Below are 18,839 nucleotides of genomic sequence, written 5' to 3' on the forward strand. Positions count from 1 at the left end.
TCCGAATGGTTAGGCCCGCCGGGCAGGTAGCGCGCTTCCGCGGCGTCCCTCCACCCCCCTCCCCTGCCCCATTGGTAGGGGCTGCGGGTCCGGGCGGAAGTGGGGCAGGCGGGCGGGAGCGAGGCGTCACCGTTGTATATTCATGAGGCGCGCGCAGCCCAGCATGTTAATGAGGCGGGGCGCGGCGGCCGGCTAAGAAGGCTGCTGGGCGGCGGCGGTGGTTGCTGGCTCGGGCTAGCCGGGCGCGAGTGGCGTAGACCAGGGGTCCCTGGCCGGAGCTAACCAGAACATGGAGCCGTCCGGCGGGGGCCTGGGGCCCGGCCGCGGGACCCGGGACAAGAAGAAGGGTCGGAGCCCGGATGAGCTGCCCGCGACGGGCGGCGACGGCGGCAAACCCAAGAAATTTGTGAGTGTCCCTCCCACCCTGCTCCTCAGCCTGGCGGGGTGGCCGCCCTCTGAACTCGGGCGACCCTCGCTGCCCTCCGGGGGCGTCTGCCTGCCGCTGGGGAGCCGCCCCCGCGCCTCTCTTCCTGGTTTCGCTGAATCCTGGGCTTCGCGGTCCCACATTCTCCTCCTCCCGGACCTCGGGAAGCCCGGGAGTCCCACCTGGCCCTCGCCTCGGCCACCTTGGAGCTTCCCTCGCTCTGGAGTCCGCCGGCTCTGCGCTCCCGCCCCCGTGGCCCGCGGGCTCGCAGCCTCACTTCCTTTCTTCTGCCTCTAGTACCCCCACACATCTTTTTTTTTTTCTCTAAATTTCTTTTCTTTTTTTTTTTTTCTTTTTGATTCCCTGTAAGCTGTTTTGGGTCCATTTTCTCTTCTCACTCACACCCCGTTTGGGTTATTCCCTTTCTTCTAAAAGGTCATTTCCTTCCTTACTAGTGATCCCTTTCACCTGCTAACTTTCCTCCCGCCCTGTCCCCTTCCAGGGCTCTCAGCCCGGTGTCACCTGGTAATGCTTCCCCGCAGGAATGTTACCTGACTTGAGTCCTGTCTTCCCTCCTCCTTTGGACGTTTGTCCTTGTGATTACGGGTTCTGCCCAGGTCCTGTGGTCACTGGGGCATGGCAGTATATGACTTCCCAGTATTTCCCTATCCACAAACCTGTTTCTTACTGCCCTGTTGCTTATCACTTCAGAGGTTTAGAACTTTTTTTCACGATACTATGCCCTTCATGACCCGAGATGATGATTAATCTCCCTCTTGAACGAGTTAGACTTCAAGTCCAATAAGTTTGTGAGTAATTTGCTTTTTATACTTTTAAAAAATAACAACCATCTCCTTAACTCGCCTTTGGCCATCTTCTGTGTCTCTAGGTTCCTGACATCCCCTTTCCTATCTGTAGGAGAGTATGTATCTTTCCTTAGGTGCCGGTTATTGGGACTTTCGAGGTTCATGTAACGCGGTATTTTACTACCTGTTGCCTTTCCTAACTAAATCCTCTTCTGTCTCCAGGGAGCTACTTTGCTTCTTCCTGTAAAAACTTTGAAAGATACTGAGCAGTCAAAAAGGGAGTTTCTGCTCAGTTGTTGCCAGTTAATAACTAGATACTTAGTTTGCTCTTCCAGGTAGCACCAGTAATCTCTGAAGCTAAATGGCTTGAATTCTTCTTAACTCTTGCTTTCTTTCACGCACCCCCACCCCCAGCATTCTGATCCAAGTCCCCGAGTTTGGGAATTAAACTGATGAAGTGATGGAAGTGGGAAGAATATGTTTTGTGACCTGGAGGGTTGAATTAAAAGAGTGACTGACTCATCTCTTCCTATTTCTGGCAAGACCAGGTGCTCCTGTTCTGTCCTTTCTAGTGACATACAGGGTGTCAGTAACTGTTTGATCTGGCAAATACCTTTGTAGAAATAGGATCCTAGGTGACCACAGCAATATATCCTTAGGTTCTTTCTTTAAAGGTAGGAATTGACCCTCCAGTTTGAGAACTTTCCTTCCAAAATGTAAGTTTTAGGGCCTGTATTCTATTTCCGTGTCTTTTTGTTTTGATTTTGTTACCATGGATACTGTTTGACCTTCGTCCATACTGGCTATTTTTGCTGATTTGTAGTGACCTCTTATTACTGTTTCTTTTTAAAGTTTCATGTGTGCTTTTTTATTTTTTCTAATACCGTGTCTCATAAAATTGGTGAAATCTACTGGTGTGTGTGGTTAGGTGAGAAATCCCAGGAACCTCAACTTCTTTCCACCTGTTTTTTTGGCACAGTTTTGTGTTCGCTGAGTGGATTTGGCCCAGAGTTGTTGATAATTTGCTTTATAGAGGGTGGAGCTGAACCTACTTCTCTTTTACTGAGGTTCTGGTTTTAACCCTTACATTACTGAATTTTAAGAACTGGGTATTGCAAGTAGTGAGGATTGGAAGGTTTCCAGGGAAGCAGGCTTCTTCACATCCTAATTGCTAAATATAATCTACCTTAAGGCATCAGGATATTCTTACTGCTTTTTATGAGAACTATGAAAATGAGAGACAAGGAGCATTGCAATCCACTTCTCTTTGTCTCTGTATATATAAGTGTGTGTGAGTGGGTGGAGTGGGTGAGATTGCTGGGGTGCTTTTGTCACCCAGGGCTCAGTTTTCTTGAACTACTGGCTAAGACCAATCTCAAAACTATTTCGCCTACTCCACCTTTTCTTAAGTGTGGTATCCGCCAGAACTCCCATTCTGAATGTACTGTACAAATGTGGCCTGGACTAAGTGTGCTTGAAGGTTTGCATTTGAGTGTTTGTAGTCCTTAGGCTGCTGTTACACCTTTCTGAGCAGGTTGTTTGCATTTGAAGGACTGCAGTTCGTACCTTTCTGGCTTATACAGATTCTAAGTACAAATAGACTGAAAATAGAAAGCAGAGCTCATAAATTGCCTGAGACCTTCTTCACCCACTGAGTCTTGCTGTGTGTGGAGAGCAGCTGATATAAAAAGTAGATAGGCCACATCTTTTAAAGGCTTGGCTGCTGCAAGTGTTGATGTGAATGACTGAAGGCAGGCTGCCTAGTTTTACCTGTCTTCTGGGCCATGAGCATTTCCCTTCTACAGTGTTATTCCAGTTCCTTTCCAAATCCTTTCAAAGGAAGGAAAATAAAAATTCCAAGTGAACAGAGTGTTTCTGACTTTGCAGCAGGGACGAATGTGCATGTCAGATATACTCATTTCTGAAATATATGTAAGGAGAGTCAGTACAACCAGGGTGTTAGGAGGCTGTAGAGTATCCCTGCATTTAGTAGATTACATGTCTGCTCACATAGTTGAGAAATTAAGACATTCTAAGAACAGTGATTCCTGATGCAGTGAGGAACATAATATGTTCAAAAAGCAAGGCGAGTTGGTAAATGTTTCAGTACTTAAAACAAAAACAACTGAAAATAAATTTTATTTTATTTTTATTATTTTTTTGAGACAGGGTTTCTCTGTAGCTTTGGAGCCTGTCCTGGAACTTGCTCTGTAGATCAGGCTGGTGTCGAACTCACAGAGATCTGCCTGCCTCTGCCTCCCAAGTTTTGCGATTAAACTCATGTACCACCACCACCTGGCTGGAAATAATTTGTTAAAAGATGTTTTTATTTTATGTATAGGAGTGTTTTGCCTGCATGTGTGTGTGAGCACCATGTATGCTTGGTGCTTAAGGAGGTCTGAGGATGGCATTGGATCCCTGGAACTAGAGTTAGAGATGGTTGTGAACTACCATATAGGTACTAGAAACAAGTGCTCTTAACTACAGAGCCATCTCTCTAACCATAAAGAGCTGAAAATTTTATGGACTGTAAATTGTTTATTATAAAACCTAAGGAAGTAGTAGTATTTGTGATGAGAACAATATAACTCTGATAAGCACGTGAACCAAAACAGACCTATTGTATATTCTGTATGATAACCTTTTGTTATCCTTATTGGTCTGCGCTATAGTTTGCACGTGGATTCTAGGGAAGGATTCGCTTCAATAGAATGTAATAGAGACCCAAAAGATACAGTTGTATACCACATGTGATTCAGAAGAAAAGGTTAAAATCATGTTTATTAACAGGAAATATGAGACATGGTAGTAGAGGAACAATATGGAAGTGGTTCCTTCTACTCTGTTTGTTGAAAACATTCATAATTACAAAAACCATCCTCATTTTGAAACTAATTTATATTAAGATTTTTTTTTCTTTTTTTTGTGTTGGGCCTTCTGCTTTTAATCACTTGTTTCTCAATAATAGGGACACTAGCATCTTAGCAAAGCAGCTAGGTATTTGCCAGTTACTGTTAGATGACACTTCCCTGTAGCCAGCTGCTTGTTATCTGTCTTCATCCCTTTGGTGTTCTTCTGGTGGCTGGTTTGAGCATAGCCAGGGTTTTAGGCATCCAGGCAGTTAAAAACAAAATAAGACCAAAAATTCGTTTAATCTCAGTCAGGTGGATCTCTGAGGCTAGCCTGGTCTATGCAGTGAGTTCTAGGACAGCCAGGGCTACATAGAAACCCTGTTTCAAGAATGGGGTGGGAGCTGGAGGGAATGCTAAATTTTCTGGAAGCAGAAATTGAAAAGTAAAAAATACCATAATCACTATGCAAACCTATTTTCTCTTAAAGAAAAAAAACAAACAACAACAACAAAAAACAGGTTTTAGAATCATTAACTCCTTTTTAAGAACATAAAAAGTTTACTGTGAAAAAAAGACAAATATTGAGAATATTTTAATGAATTTCTTCATTATAGGATAAGTGGGTAAGTTATTCTTTCAGTTTTGAGACTTTTATTTTACTTCTATTCATTATTAAAGCTTGTTATGAATGGCATCCTTCAAACTTGAGAGCTGGGGGCTGGTGAGATGGCTCAGAGGATAAAGGCATTTGCTGCTAAGTCTAAAGATGTGTTTGAACCCCAGGACCCACATGTGGAAGAAAAGAACTGACACTTCCATGTGGGCAACCATTCAGCGCTCGTGTGCACGCGCTCACGTGTGTGTGCACACACACACACACACACACAAATTCACACATGCAATTGTTAAAGGGAAATAAAAAACTTTAGTGCTAAAATAGTATCAAATGTCATCAAGTGCAACACAGTTATCAGTCACTTCTTGCAGTATGTGCTGGCACCATTAAAGAGCTGAAAGATAAAAGTTGGATGAGTAAATGGAAGGGAAGCAGAAATTTTGGTTCCTTTGTTTTCTTTTTTTTTTTAAGATTTATTTATTTATTATGTATACAGTGTTCCATCTGCATGCATGCCTATAGGCCAGAAGAGGCCACCAAATCTCATTACAGATGGTTGTGAGCCACCATGTGGTTGCTGGGAATTGAACTCAGGGCCTCTGGAAGAGCAGGTAGTGCTCTTAACCGATGAGCCATTTTTCCAGCCCTCCTTTGTATTCTTTTTTTTTCTTTCTTTCTTTTTCTTTTTTTTTCTTTTGTTTTTTTGAGACAGGGTTTCTCTGTGGCTTTGGAGGCTGTCCTGGAACTAGCTCTTGTAGACTTGTAGACCAGGCTGGTCTTGAACTCACAGAGATCCACCTGCCTCTGCCTCCTGAGTGCTGGGATTAAAGGCGTGTGCCACCAATGCCCTGCCCTCCTTTGTTTTCTTAAGGAGTAACATAGGAATGGACTTAAGGGGAAAAGGTGCAAGAGTGAAAAGAAGCTAGTTCTCTATTGCTTGGCTCTGTGACAATTAGGGAGTGTCATTTGCTTTTTAAACATTGTTTGTATTTCTTTTTTTCCAAGTAGAGGACAGAATAGACAGAGAATACTGAGGAATATAATTGTAATGGAACTGAACTAGAAGAAGTATAGCTCAGTGTCTCTTAGCATATGGAGACCCTGGATCTTAGTGCTACAGACCAAACCTTACTGGAGTTGGAGTCCCTTGTCGCTCCTGATAGAGCCATCCAGAAATGTTGATGTTCTAGTGTGTATGTGGTGCTTCCTCCATGTGGAGGCCCTGATGATGTGTCCTTACCTGTTCTTGTCTCCCTTGAAGAATCTATTTAAGGTTTTGTTTATTAAATTTTTGTTTTTGTTTTAGTTTACGTACAAGTCTTTGCATGTATTTTATTCTTGTTTAACCATTTAAATTTCTTTTAAGATTTATTTATTTTATGTGCATTGGTGTTTTGCCTGCATGTACCCCTGTGTGAGGTTGTCAGATCTCCTAGAACTGGCGTTACAGACAGTTGTAAGCTGCCATGTGGTTCCTGGGAATTGAACCTAGGACCTCTGGAAGAGCAGCCAGTGCTCTTAACCACTGAGCCATGGCTTCACACCCCTCCCCATTTACATTTCTTAATAGTATATTTAAAAAAAGGGGGGGATGTTTAATTTTGAAGAAGTCCCTTTCTTCCCACTTTTGTTATTTGTATTTCAACATTTTTGCTAAAAGCAATGTCACTTTTCAATGTTTTGGTTCTACGTGTTGTTTTTGAATTGGAATTTTCACTTGTAGGCAACATGGGTCATTTTTTAAACTTTTAGCATCAGGCATCTTTTGAGATTCCATTTATCTCTTTTCTTCCCTTCCTCCCTCCCCTCCCTTCCCCTCCCCTCCCTCCCTCCCTCCCTCTCTCTCTCTCTCTCTCTATTTCTCTCTCTCTCACACACACACACATACACACAGGCAGTCTGATAGTGCTAACTTATGTTTTCTTGCACTCAGTGTACTACAGGTTGTATAATATCAGTCGTACAATGCGTAACTGTTAGTGAATATTTAGAATTTTTATATGAGGATGATAGATTAATTCCAGGATAAAGAGTAATTATAACTGTGGCAGTACTAACAGTTTGAATGAATACTTCCTGTGTGCCTGGCAATGCACTAAAAAGTTTTGGAGTCAGTGACTCAGTAGTCTCTACACTGGCCTTATAAAATAGGCACTCCTATTATTTTCGTTTTATAGGTGATTGGTTAGAATCCATTGAGATTGGGCAACCTGCTTGAGGACATAGAAGTAGAAAGTAGCAGAGCTAGGATTCAAAGTAGGTCTAGCTGATTCATTATTTTGTAATGTCGGTTCATGTGTAATCAGCCTTTCACATCTGCTCTGTAAGAGTGTTCACTTCTAGAAATTTCCTAGAAAATTTTGGTGGTATCCCCTTAGAGTCCTTTGGTCATCTGCAGTCTATTAAAACTGGATTCTCCTAGAGTCCAATTAGTGGGAAAGTAGTACAGGGGTTAGTTGTACAAAGTGCATTGGCGAAGTGCCTAAATGCTTTGTGCATTTAGTAATTTAGACTTTGAAGCGATTGGGAGAATCATAATTAAAGTTATCTTAGACATGAAAAGGTAGCTGTTATTGAGAATGCAAACTCCATCTTCCCTCTGGCTCAGGAGTTATTACTCAGTTGTGCAAAGCATTTTTTTAGAGTAGCCTGATTTCCTTTCTAAGTAGACCTGCTTTAACAGCATCATCCGTGGAGAGTTTCACTTGTTCAGAGCAGCAAGTAGTGGTGACAGAGAGAAAGTAAGGCGAGGCTAAGACTCAAGATGGTCTTCATAGGTAACTTTTTATGTTTGAATTCGATGTTTGGCATTCCTAAACACTTACTATCCTGAAACTTAAGGATTGCAAATGACTACTGATTCCAGGGGTCTCTTCTTCGACTGAGAACTGCTGACTTTGCTCTTTCTGGCAGTTATTTGCCTGTAGTTAATAATTAAGACATTGCCACAGAGATCTAAGTACATGAACTATAATTTTCTATATGATTGGTGGTAAAAAGTAGAGAATAAGAGTTTCTCTTTTTGCCTGTGTCTAAATAGCTCTACCTCGGATCCAAAAATTAACTGTAATGTCGTATGGTTTATTGTATCAAATTTCAGCCTTGATTTTTAAGAGATTATAATCTCAGCCATATATACATACACACCCAACTAGGAAGGAAAGGCTCTCTCCAAGACTATGAACATATATTTGTGCGTGCGTGCGTGCGTGCGTGCGTGCGTGCGTGCGTGCGTGCGTGCGTGCGTGCGTGCGTGCGTACGTGCATACATGTGCTGGGGATCATACCTGTGGCTTTGTGTATGGTAAGCAAGTGCTCTACCCTTGAGCTACACTTTGAGCTCCACATAAACTTTAAATGGTGTCCAAATTTAAGGCATGTGGAAAATTAAATGGAAGTGTTATTGAACTGAGAGAAGAGCTAAGTTTCAGAACCTTAAAATGATAGAGTTTAACTAACCCTTTGTTTTTTAGATAAGAAAGGTTATCTTGAACCAGTGATTTGACCAATACATAGTCTAGATGATTTGCTGTTTCCATGTATTGCTGCATGGTTATGACCTTACCACTACTAATCAGTCATGTGAATTTTGGACAAGTCACTTCAGTTTGCTTGGTCTTTTCTTAAAAGAACCTGAGGGTCCTTCCTAAGGTCTGTGCCAATGTGCTGGTGTCTTAGATTCTGTAAATAATCCAGTACAGTAATGGGCAGTGTTTGTTTCATAGGAGATGAGGACTATGGCTGGCCCTGGAAAGAAAGCTGATTGGTAGAACAGAGAGGGAAGGAATTTTCTAAGGTGGGGAAAAGTGCAAACAGAGGCTCAGGTGTGGGAATGGGTGTTGGAAGTGAAGGGAAATTCCACTGTCACAGGGGTCACAGAGAGTGATGGGGAGTAGACCATTGGAAAAGCTAATGCCACATCAAGGGGTATTTTCCTTGGCAGAGACTTTAGGTTCCCTTTCTGGGAAAAAAAAAAAAAAAAACTTTAGAAAAAAAGGACTGAAAATTGGCACTTTTAGCATGTGATACACATTGTTACAGTTTGGGGCGATATATGAATGGTGGTGACATTATGTAGTCAGGATATCTATATCTAAGAACTCAGATTTTGTGTTAAGGTCCAGGGAATATTTATTTTTATTTTATTTGTGTGGGTACACCTACATATGGTTCCTGGGAATTGAACCCTGGTCCTCTGGAAAAGTAGTTAGTACTCTTAATCATTGAGCCATCTGTCTAGCCCCCAGCAAATATTTTTTGCTACCTTTGATGGTGTTTAGGTAGTTTAAATTTTTTATCTCTTGTAATGCATTCATCTTTTCAGAGATTATTTGTATCTTAAAAATGTGGCTTTTCGATGGGTGGTGACACATGCCTTTAATCCCAGGAGGCAGAGGCAGGCGGATCTATGTGAGTTCGAGGCCAGCCTGGTCTCCAGAGCGAGTGCCAGGACAGGCTCCAAAGCTACACAGAGAAACCCTGTCTCAACTCCCCCACCCCCCCCCAAAAAAAAAAGTGGCTTTTCAGTTGGAACCTAAGGCTGTGTGAGAACCGTGCTTGGGCCCAGTTGTTTCTTCTAAATGTTCTTCTTGACTGTGTGGTGCCACCTTTGGTTGCATGCTTTCACTCTTCCTTGAATGTGAAAATATTTGTCCTGTTCTAGGGTCTTACCTTTTATCCAGCTAGCTTTTAAGGTTCCTAAAAGCAGTAACAGTACTCTTGTTCTCTATAGCCTTTTCTGTGCTTGGTTCAGGAGTCTTGCTTCAAGAATTCCTCCTTTTGTGGTCTAATATAAGAGATTGACAGTTCTGAAAACAGTTAACTCTCACCAAGGTAACTGAGCTAGAGAACCACTAACATAACTACCCTAACCAGAAGAGTGCTACAAAGAAAAAATGATCACTATCTCTGGAGATACTGTCTTACAGTTCTGACTTGTGTTTAATGAAGGAACATTATGTATGATTAAACATCTCTGAGTTATTTTACAAAGTGCAAGGTTGCTGACTTTTACCACTATAAGTGAGATCAGTGTTTGGCCCAGTGCTTATCTAAAATGGGTAAGTGCAAGTTCCCATGGTATTTGAATCTATTAATACCATAGTCTTTTGTGGCCATAGAAAGACTTTCAGAGACCATTAAAGAGGATAATGAGACGAGTAGTCTACAGGATATGTCTGGGTGTCCATAGTAAATGGTAATAGTCATAGTGTACCATTCCTTTAGGTTTTAAAAAATAGTTATTGCCGGGCAGGTGGTGGTGCAACCTTCAATCCTAGCACTTAGAAGGGAGTTCCAGGACAGCCAGGGCTACACAGAGAAATCCTGTCTCAAAAACAAAACAAAACAACAACAACAAAAAACAAAAACCAACAACAATCCTTCCCCCAAAAAACCAAAAACCAAAAACAAATTATGTGTATGAGTGTTTTGCCTGCATGTTTGTATGCCATGTGCAACACAGGAATGCTTGGTCCTCATGGAGCCAGCACTGGATTCCCTGAAACTGTAGTTAACAGATGGTTGTGAGCTGCTGTGTGGATACTGGGAACTGAACCTGGGTCCTCTGCAAGAGGAACAAGTGCTTTTAGCCTTTGAGCCATCTCTCTAACCCCATACCATTCTTTCTTAACATACACTCAGTCAGCTGTAGAATTTCTTTAGTTCCTTTATTTGGCCTAGAAGCTGTTAGCTTTGGACTGTTGTAAAACTGTTCCATCTTGTTGGACTTTTAGATGTATTTTTAGTTTTGTTTTTGTGTGAGATATATGTCAAAGCTCCTCATTTGCAGGCTTTTCTAATGATTTCTTGATCCTTGTATTTTTTAAAGGATGGGAGTTGGTCCTGCTTGGCAGCTCTTAGCCTCTGCTACGGCTTGTTCGTTACTTGTAGGCCATGGGTGACGTCTGTTTCCTGTGATTGAAACCACAAGAAGAAGTGGTGAGAAACCACTGTAGGATATATATTATCAGACAAGCAGCAGGCAATGGGCACCCCTTAAAGAGAGCAGTAGTAACCAATTACAGTATTTAAGGTACCCAAAGAGACCCTAGAAATGATTTGACCCAGTTTCCTTTTAAAGAGGAGGACATGGACGCCTACAGCTGTTTTGTTTGCCTTAATTAGATGAGCTAGGTTTTAGAGTCTATGCAATACGCTCTCTCACTTTGTTATTACTCTTAAATTCTACTAGTGCTCTTTGCCAGAATATTTACTACGGTATACAGAAGAAGAGAATGTATTGAACATTTTGAATATGGGTGTTGGGGGATGTTTTGCTTTAAATGCTGTGCTAAGTTTATGAAAACTTTTTATATATTTTCAAAACATCAGTATCCAAGAAACCGGAGTTTCTGATTTTTGTTTTTATTTCATATGATAGATGCTCTAGTTATTATCTTTGCCCATGTTTATTGATAGAATTATAATTATGGTTTATACATTTTCTACTTATTTTTTAAAATATCCTAAACATTTCCATTTCTTCAAGCTTTAAAAATTATTATTTTTAAACATAATTTATTTTTGTTTTAGGTACATTGGTGTTTTGTTGCAGGTGTGTCTGTGAGAGAGCATGGGATCCCCTGGAACAGGAGTTAGAGACAGCTGTGAGCTGTCAAGTGGTGGTGGGAATTGAACCAGGGATCCTCTGGGACAGGAGACAGTGTTCTTAATGCTGGGCCATCTCTCCAGCCCCTAAAAATTATTTTTATTTGAAATGGAAATGCATTTTTATTATAAATGTAGCAATATGTAATTTTTTCTAAAGAAGTACAGATATGTATAGATTAGAACAATCCCTTTGTTTTTCAGAAATTGAAGTTATTTAAAATGGGATTAAAGAGAGAAGTGCTTCCTATTTGGAAATCTTTGGGTTTTAAGTACTCTGGTATGAAATTGTGTGATTGTGTCATAACATAGTTGAACATAGTTTGATTTCTTAGAAGGACCAAAATGACTTTAACTTTGGCTTAGATTTCTGGTGAACAGTCATGAGAACTTAGAAACTGTGTTTCTGCTCTCTCTGAGTCCTCTGAAACCTTGTTTCTAGGTTCATAAAAGGCTGGAAAGTTTGCTTTGGTTTCATTAGCTCAAGCCTGACTTTTTGAGTAGCAGTGTAATTTTTGGATTATTTGCTTTATTATTGGTAGATGATTATTTCTGGCTATTCAATGATGATGTGAGGAGAAAACAAAAATGTAACTATTATTTTGAATTAAAAGCAATTGGGGATAGGATTTAATACAGGTGTCTTCATACTTGGTGCCTGAATGTAGAAGTGATAGATGGCAATTGTAGAAACTTCCTGTCTGCTGGGCCTTGGGTGTGTCACATGTGCCTCCCCTAGAGGAGAAGATGTCCTGCTGCTCACATCACAAGGGAGGAGACAGAGTTGCTACGGTGATTGAGAAACAGCATTCCTGAGTCACTGACTCTTTCTAAATGAATGGTCAACACCCCTTTTTTAAAGGAACAATGATAATCTTCCCTGAACTCAGAAGGCTCAACAAGAAAATGAGGAAGAACAAGCATAGTATTTGAAAATTTGGAAGAAATCTGTTATAATACATGTTTTATGATATGTGTTCAAGTTTTATCGGAACTTTTAAGTGTTTGAGAAGAGGGAAGCTTTGTATGTAGCTGTCTGCAAATGACAGATTATTCATTTCTTGTGCCTTTTACCACTTTCCCACAGCGGAGAAGAAGGGCATGTCTGCCAGATACTTATTCCCATCTTTGAGCACTTGTCTGTTGGCAGTTTTGTTTTCCAGACCCCAGAGTGTCTTACAGTGTAAGGTGTTGGCACTGTAGACTTGTAAGAGGAATGTGGTGTCCTGGCTTCCACCTGCTTTTCTGTGCAAGAATAGTGAAACCAGAGTGGCCTTTTCTTCATGTTTCCAGGCTCTCAGCTATCTGTGACACGTTAGCCAATCCCAGTGCTTCAAGATGAGCTGCACTGGAGGCAAGAAGTTACTCTTTCTTCTATCCCACTTTGGCTTTGAAGTCTCAATCTCTCTGCCTCCCTCCCCAAGTACTAGGACTTTAAATGTATGCCATGTCTGGCTTCACAATTGGCTTAGAGCTTTGTAATTCATATTTTTCAATTCCAAGCCTCCCCGCCCCCCTTCTATTTTAATTTTAGATGGAAAATGAAACTTATTAGAAGGCTCTGTCCTCTGGAAATCTCATAAGGTTCTCTTAGATGAAGAGCTATAGGCAATAATGGATAGAAGGGAGAGTCTGTCTTTTCTAGAGAGTCCACTGATGGGGTATCCAATCCCAAAGTCAGTATATAGAAACAACACTAAATGGACTCAGGTCTTGTGTGTGTGTGGCGTGTATATAACAATATATAAGTATATGTATACAGGTAACTAGTAATAAAAGAAGTCAGTAATTTGACATTGAGTGGGGAGACACAGGAAGAGTTAGGAGGAAAGAGGAGTAAAAATAATACAGTACTCGTGTATGAAATTTGCAAAGAGTAAAAATTTAATTAAAAAAAATTACCCCCCCCCCATGCTAATGTGTGTCACTACAGCTGGCCAATGTCCTCCAATAATTTTATTTCTCTTTATTTGGCTTTTTGAAAGAGTTTCTTGTCTGTGTATCTTTGAATGTCCTGTAATGTTGTATAGGACAGACGGGCCTGAAACTCCTGAGATCCATCTGCCTCTGTCTCCCAAGGGCTGAGGTAGTTTTAGACAGAGGAAAAATGTTTGCTCCACTCAAATATATTGAGGTATAGTTGACCGAAAAGTTGTGCCTATTTGCGGCATGTGTGAATGTGTTGGGGAATTCTGGACCTGGTTGGATGAACTGCTCCTTTGGGACTTACTACTACTAGCCATCCTAGGGACCATAGGCCTATCTTCCATTTCTGGGATCGTGTGTGTGTGTGTGTGTGTGTGTGTGTGTGTGTGTGTGTGTGTGTGTGTGTGTGTGTGTGTGAAGTACCTTCATCCACTGAGCCATATTACTGGTCTGATACTTAGGCTTTTTTTGTCTTTGTTTTTTGTTTGTTTTGTTTTTCGAGACAGGGTTTCTCTGTGACTTTGGAGGCTGTCCTGGAACTAGCTCTTTTAGACCAGGCTGGTCTCGAACTCACAGAGATCCGCTGGGATTAAAGGCGTGGGGCACCAATGCCAGGAGATACTTAGGCTTTTGAGACAGTCTTGTTGCTAGGGTGGCTTTGAACTCTGAATCTCTGCCTCAGCCTCCCAAATACTAGTGTATGCTATGCATGGCTTCGCAATTGACTTAGAACTTTATAGTCCATGTTTTTCAGTTCTAAACCCTTCCCCCCATTTAGATTTACTTTTTCTGGGGTATACTTTTTCTTATTTGGGGTGATTGTTGCAACTCTGCACCACTCCCATTTAGGCTAACAGGTACCAATAATTGTGACGTCAGAATTTGTGTTTTTTTTTTTTTATTTTTTTTTTTTTGTACATGGAGATGAGATGTGGATTCATTTGCCATTCTCCTTGGGCCATTGGTGGAAAATAGAAGGGAAAGTTCTTTGTATTAAAAGTTACACATTGTTTCTTTCTCTCCAGTTCTGACTGACTTTTGTGTAAGTCGGAAGTAGAGAAGGGAGTCCAGCTAGTTTCTGTGGTTCTGTTATCATGCATTATTTAATTTTTACAAGACACTTTGATTCTTATCATTTTACTTTATTATTTATTCTTTATCATTAGTCTAATGAGATAACATATATAGTACTAAATATAGAAATATTAAAGCTGTGGTAGATTTCAAACAGCAAATAAACTCCTTAACTCTTCCTTACTGTCCTTTGGAAATGTAAATTTTTGAGGCAAAGCTATATTAAGGTTCCCTGGTAATTGAGTTCAAGTTTGTGTTGTAAATCCCTGTTGCCTCATCATTCTAAAGAACTTAGTATCAGTTCTGTGATAGAATAAAGAAGTGAATCAGAGGCAAACCCTATAGATTCTGAATGCCAAGTTCTACCTTTCCTTTCCCGGGAGATACATAGGATTTGAAAGGAAGTTGTTGGTGACACTTATTTCCCATTTTGCCTGTAGGTAGTGACCTTTGTCATTATCGAGAACTTACTACTTTTCAAAGAAGATGGAAGCACTCCTAAATGGCACCTTGCGTTCCACAATTGAATATTTCCCCAAGTGCAATTCATAAATATATCTTGTGGGCTGAAGCACTAAGCATAGTCTCCAGTCTCATTCACACTTAGTCTGATGGTTTACTGTATGTAATAATCCTACTTTTTTGTCATAGAACTCAAACCTTTAGTATTAATGAATATACTATGCTGTGCTTATGATGGTGCTTCAAAATCTATAGTGGTATTAATTTTAAAATACAGTTTAAGATATATCACATGAGTAAAACACAGCTTTTGCCCTTGCACCACTTAACAGCCACAGAAAGCCTTGCAACAAGCTTATGTTAAGAAGGATCTGACATATAAAATAATAAGAACCCAGTTTAGATGATGGCTAAGGGTAAATTTACAGACATTGGGCTTTGTTTTCTCACAGCATGTTACTGAAGTCCAGGGTTGCCTGATTAGTCTTCAGGGGGTTATTTTACTAGAAGCCTTTCTGTAGTAAGACAGAAGTCACTTTCATAGAATGATCTTTTACCATCTGTTTACTTATGATATCAGTGATCTTAAGAGGCAGGTAGGTGTGTGTAGGTGTGTGTGTGTGTATGTGATTTCTACTTTTGAACCTGGTACCCCCCTTCTCATTCACTTTTGAGACTGGGTTTTCCTATATAGCATAGGATGGTCTTAAAATAGCTATAAAACCTGGCTGGCCTCAAACTCACAATCTTCCTGCTTCTGCCTCTTAAGCTCTGGAATTATTGCCAGGCCCACCACAGCTGGCCATTGTTTTGTTTTTAGTAAAAATGAAGCACAAACAGTTAAAATTACTTATAGCATGTTGGAAATAAAACTCAGAACTCAAAGTCTCTTTCTTTTAGAACTAGATCTAGATAATTCTGGATTGCAGTAGTTGGAATAATGTATGAATTTCCTATTGCTGTGTAATTATCACTCAACTTAAAGCATGATGTGGACAGTGTGGGTGTGTTCTCAGAGTGTGACAGGGCTGAAATCAAGATGTCAGCTGAGCTCTGTGGAAAGTCTTTTCAGACTAGTATTGAAGAATTCAGTCCCTCACAATTGTGGGGCTCTGTTTCTTTGCTAGCTTTCCACACCCGGAGGCTGCCTATAATTCTTGTGCTTTGTCCTTCTTCATCTTCAAGCCAAGAATGGCACACTGAATCTATGTGTTGTGACGTCTAGATTTGAAGCACTTGTGTGGTTGGGTCAGGCCTACTTGGTATCCTTTGGAAGTCAGTTTGTATCTTTCTCTGTTGTTAGTGACATAATCACAGGACAGTCTGTGATAGTTTGGATTTGGGATCACATCTTAGAAGTCTATCACACTAGTATGTTCCTTGTTTTTAATTAGCCCAAAGGTAGATAGGAAAGTGCTGCATGTCTTTAAGCCCATTCTTTAGAAGCAGAGGCAAGCAGATCTCTGATTTTCTGGGCCAGCCTAGTTGTTTAAGTTAGGGTTTCTATTGCTGTGAAAGGGTTTCTTTCACCTTACAGCTTACAGCAGCACCCAGGGAAGTCAGGGCAAGATCCTGGAGGCAAGAACTGGAGCAGAGGCCATGGAGGAGTTCGGGCTTTTACTGACTTGGTTCTCATGGCTTGCTCAGCCTGCAAAATTGTTTTGTTGTTTTGTTTTTTGAGACAGGGTTTCTCTGTGTGGCCCTGACTGTCTTGGAACTCTCTGTAAACCAGGCTGGCCTCAAACTTAAGAGATCCACCTGCTTCTGCCTCCTGAGTGCTGGGAGTTTTCTCAGTTGAGGTTCCTTCTTCCATAATGACTCTTATCTTGTGTCAAGTTGACATACAAACTAACTAGCACACTGGTCTAAATACTGAATTCCAGGACAGGTAGGGATACGTAGAGAGACTGTGTCTTCAAAAACCAACAACAGCAACAAAAAGGTGTTGCATAGACTGAAGCTGGTAGTGAATGCATTTTGACTGCAGTGATTAGAAAACTCGACTTCGGGGGGATCCAGGTCTGCCCAGGTTCATCATACAGTATGGGTCCAACCGATGTTCAGCTGTGCAATTGTGGTAGTCACTTAGCCAAGAGCCCAGGCATAAAGTTACAGGTTCCATTAGCCTGAACTGAATCTTTAGAAAGTACTAAATGTGGGTTTGCACTTGTGGATTTATATTTCCCCTTTGCTGGCCACATTGGTTCATGCAGTAACTATCCATGATTAGCAATAGGGGCATAGTCCTAGGAATTGGAGTCACTTTTTCCTATGTAATTTACTTTGTTCAGAGTAATATTTAGTTATATTCTCTTATTAGAATTGCTAAGAACACCATGTAAACTACCTTTTGCTTGGCTATATAAACAGTCTGTGTCAAGAGATGGTCCTTAATTATTTTTAGTATTCTTTGCCCCCTTTCTGATTTAGATTAAAATTCCAGAATTCAAAGAGTCATTTAGAGATAAAACTGAAGTTTCTTACATCTTTGAGTTTACAGTAGGCACAGTTGTGTTGCTAGGCATATAAGAGAACTCCTGTTTGTGTGACTGACAAATTTTATTCCATAAGCCCAGAATATTGGGGCTGGAGAAATGGCCCAACTATTCTTGTAGAGGACCCGTTTAGTTCCCAGTACCCACCTCATGGGACTTATAACCACCTATAGCTCCAGCTCTGGGGCCTCTGCAGGCCCTGTACTCATTCTCGTATACAAATGTAGAAGTGCACACACACATAATTAAAAATAGAACCTTAAAAACTAAAGTATTCATGATACTCATACATAAAGCCACCACAATAACAAATGCAGGTATATAAAAGAAATATTAAAGTTAATTTATATTAATTATATAAATAGTTATCAGGGTATATTTCAGAGTCTTTTATATCACTTAGTTTAAGGCCTTATGGGGCCTTACAGGGCTTTCCTTTTGGGTCCTTTGACAGTTTCTGTTCTGTTTTCTTATGAAGAATGAATTGTCTAGTTTCTAATTTCCTTTTTAAAGATTTGCTTATTTTTATGTTTGTGTATATGTCCCTGTGTGGTTTTATGTACACAATGTATGTGCAGGTGCCCACAGAGACCAGAAAGTATTGGATCTCAAACTGGAGTTATAGGTGGTTATGAACACCTTGACATGGGTCCTAGGAACCAGACTGAGGTCCACTGGAAGGACAGTAAGCTTTTTTAACTGAGCCACCTCTAGTCCCAAGGAAGTTCCTGATTTCTTGTAGATGGTAGCCAAAAGATTTATCTTACCGCATAATACATTAGGATGTGGTGACTGAATCAGGAACTGAATTACGTCTGGAAGTGGAGAGTAAGGGAGCAGGTTTTCATTTCTGCTTTGATTGATTATTGTGTTGCTGTATGTTGTCAACTGTATTGTATTTGTTGGTGTTACTGTTGATGCAGTACACCGTGAGCAATTCATATTGATGTAAGGCTTAATGAAATAGTTTTCAGAAAAGATAAAGCTTCTCTTAGTAAATACAGTTCTCTTAACCAGCTAATGACCTGTAAATATTTATCTACTCATTCAATTCTGGCAAGAGTCTTATAGACTAAGTGCTGTACTTTTATTTGTAATTATTTGCATGTAAATGAAATATTATGAAAATTGAGCAATAAGCAAAAATCCAGACTGTGCAGAAAAGGCAGTGTTACCACTGTCAGTGTGAGACCCCAGGAGATACACTGCATAGTATGTTGAAGTCATAACTCAACTTTAGATTGTCAGAATCTGAAGATGTGAGAAAGGGCATCAGGGGGCCAGCAGGTCAAGAGTGGGGCCTGGTAAATAGGTAAGTATTTTTCAAGGCTGCAGTAAAAGCCAGCTCCTTAGGCATCAAGCCAGAATATGCTTAGGGAAGTAAGCTGTTGTAGATTTTGTGTGCCTAAGCCCACCGTGACCTGCATTAGCTTTCCTGAATAAATCAGAGCAGAGAAAAAAATTGTGTGGGATGGAGTGAATGTTTTTGACAGTTCGGTTAGCGAAGCAAAAGACAGAAGAAGGGCAGAACACACATACACATAATAATGAATACCATTCAGTGTTAAAATGAAA

At 40.6% G+C, this 18,839-nt stretch overlaps 1 protein-coding gene across 3 annotated transcripts in view; it reads left to right on the forward strand.

Annotated features, from left to right (window-relative positions):
- The first annotated feature begins 163 nt into the window (after positions 1–163).
- Positions 164–18,839, forward strand: part of Diaph1 (diaphanous related formin 1) — a 92,973-nt gene continuing 74,297 nt past the window's right edge. For 2 of the 3 annotated variants that reach the window (XM_027398054.1, XM_035440173.1), the window contains exon 1: positions 290–406. In XM_027398054.1, the coding sequence (XP_027253855.1) occupies positions 290–406 (117 nt within the window). Of the gene's footprint in view, positions 407–18,839 lie in introns of all 3 variants that reach the window. The other variant, XM_027398055.2, reaches the window with a different exon arrangement.

Source organism: Cricetulus griseus, chromosome 2, assembly GCF_003668045.3.
Source record: "Cricetulus griseus strain 17A/GY chromosome 2, alternate assembly CriGri-PICRH-1.0, whole genome shotgun sequence".
NCBI classification, from domain to species: domain Eukaryota; kingdom Metazoa; phylum Chordata; class Mammalia; order Rodentia; family Cricetidae; genus Cricetulus; species Cricetulus griseus.